This window comes from Trypanosoma rangeli (genome assembly GCF_003719475.1).
Source record: "Trypanosoma rangeli strain AM80 chromosome Unknown Tra_15.4_contig_00024, whole genome shotgun sequence".
In the NCBI taxonomy this organism is placed as follows: domain Eukaryota; phylum Euglenozoa; class Kinetoplastea; order Trypanosomatida; family Trypanosomatidae; genus Trypanosoma; species Trypanosoma rangeli.
Window position 1 is genome coordinate 15,321 of NW_021705768.1, and position 2,097 is coordinate 17,417.

General features: G+C 49.9%; 2 protein-coding genes across 2 annotated transcripts in view, besides 3 other annotated features; both read right to left on the reverse strand.

Moving 5' to 3' along the window:
- Position 1: 1 nt before the first annotated feature.
- Positions 2–403, reverse strand: TraAM80_01209 (ribosomal protein L27; the record flags this gene model as incomplete). Its single annotated transcript, XM_029378262.1, has 1 exon — positions 2–403. The coding sequence occupies one exon, from the start codon at positions 401–403 to the stop codon at positions 2–4; it is 402 nt and encodes a 133-aa protein (XP_029241871.1).
- Positions 404–1,020: 617 nt separating this feature from the next.
- Positions 1,021–1,031: a microsatellite.
- Positions 1,032–1,067: a microsatellite.
- Positions 1,068–1,265: 198 nt separating this feature from the next.
- Positions 1,266–1,303: a microsatellite.
- Positions 1,304–1,555: 252 nt separating this feature from the next.
- Positions 1,556–2,097, reverse strand: part of TraAM80_01210 (iron superoxide dismutase) — a gene marked incomplete at both ends in the record, with an annotated part of 1,056 nt that continues 514 nt past the window's right edge. The window contains one exon of the mRNA XM_029378263.1: positions 1,556–2,097. This exon is cut by the window's right edge and continues 514 nt beyond it. Within this exon, the coding sequence (XP_029241872.1) occupies positions 1,556–2,097 (542 nt within the window).

A 2,097-nucleotide genomic window follows, 5' to 3' on the forward strand; every position in this document is an offset into this window, starting at 1 on the left:
CCTAGAAGCGCAGACGCTGGAAGAACCAGCGGTTGCTGCCGGCGTTGTAGCGGGCCTGGAACAGCTTCCTCACCAGCTGCTTCGACTTGGACTTCTTTGCCGCGTCTGACACGTTGATGCGGCCGCGGAGCTCCTTCGACAGGTCCATGTTGTATCGCGTCGGCAGGAAATGCTTGTGGTTCACAACACGCAGAAACACGCCCACGCGAGAGCGGCGCTCAATGGTGCGCTTGCTCATGCCGCGAACAACCTTCTTCGGGTACTTCTTCATCCCGGCAATCAGCGAGTGGCCGTACGGGCGCTCCTTGCTCTTGGAGTCGGTGTTCTGCACAATCACCGCCTTCTTGCCGGCGTAGCGGCCAGAGGTCATGATCACCACCTTGCCAGGCTTAAGGAACTTCATTGTGATCTGCGGGCTACTTTGGCACACACACAAAAAAAAAAGTGCAGAGATACGACAAAATGAATAAAAAGAAAAAAAGAGTGACGGTGCAACGGAGGATAGAAGGCAGGTAAGAAAGAAATCAACGCACCTCGTAGTTGCCGTCGACAGAAAGAGAAACTTTGCTAGAGATCGAACGAGCGGAAATAGCTTGCGCCGCGTAACCGTGGAAGCGATGAGAGGAACATCAGCGTAGTTAATGCGCTCTGCTTGTGCATTCCGCAACGCCTCCCCGCATCCGGGAGCAGAGAGAAAAACAAAAGTGAGTAAAAAAAAAAAAGCCTGCCGCGTCCAGGCTGCTGTGTTTACACCTCCACTCAAATTCTTCAGAATGAGGCTGCTGCTGCTCGTGGTGGCGGCGACGATATAACAGGCAACGTGCACATCGCCTTCACCCGCATGTCTAATACAATGTAATACGGAAGCGACAGAGCAGCTCAAACGAGATGCGGAATCAAAACAACAACAACAAAAAAAAATATGGAGTAGTCCAGTCATACATAAATATAAATATGTGTTCGAGTCATGGGCGTGAGTCCCCTCCTCCCTTAGAAAACGTTTCTCATAACCGAACATGCCCTCCTCCCTCCTCCTCTTCTCTTCTCTTCTCTTCTCCTCTTCTTTTGTTTTATTGCTTACAGATAACTGTTTAACATTTTTCTGTATCGTTTACTTCACCGGCGTTTCGTACTGACAACTGACCCGGAAATATAATTTTCTCATTCAATTTGTTCTTTCACATCGAAATATGTGTGCCTTTAAGGTTAGTTCCTCCGCCTTGAGCGCGCGTTCACGCTTCGTTTGGCTCACGCCTCTCCACGAATTTTTTTTTGTTTTTGTTTTTGTTTACTTTTTTTTTTTGTGCGCTTCTTTCCTTATTCATCAATGCCATTTTCTCTCCTCCCCGTTTTTTTTTTTATCCACAAGCAAACCTCCAAGTTTCTCTCAGTTATTTTCTTTTCCTGCCCCCTAACCCTTCCCCAACCCCCACTCACACACACATTCTCATCGTACTTAATTCACCAATGCCCAAAGGACAATAAGATATTAGCTGCCCACGAGACAAGAACGACGTGTCGTTCTTGTCCCCTCGACCCTTACGTTCAGTCCCGTTCAAAGGTGTTTTTCCACGTGCTTCCAGTTGACAACGTTCCAAAAGGTCTGCATGTACGCCGCACGGTCGTTCTTGTAGTCAAGGTAGTACGCATGCTCCCACACATCGCACGCGAGGAGCGGCTTCAAGGTGGGCTCCGTCAGTGGGCAACCCGCGTCGTGCGTCTGGTAGACCTTCAGTTTGCCGGAGGCTGTGTCCTTCACAAGCCACGCCCAGCCAGAGCCAAAGTGACCAATAGCCACATTTGAGAACTCCTCCTTAAACTTCGCGAAGCTGCCAAAGGAGGCGTTGATCTCGTCAGCCACTTTGCCCTTCGGCTCGCCGCCGCCATTAGGGCACATGCTCTCCCAGTAAAACGTGTGGTTAAAGATCTGTGCAGCAAGGTTGAAAACGGGGCCTTTTTCGGTCTTGATAATTTCCTCGATGGTCTTCTGCGCGAGCAACGGATTTGTCTGTGCCGCTGCGTTAAGCTTCGTCACGTACCCCTGATGGTGCTTGTCGTAGTGAAACGTCACCTGCTCTTTAGAGAATCCTTTGGCGG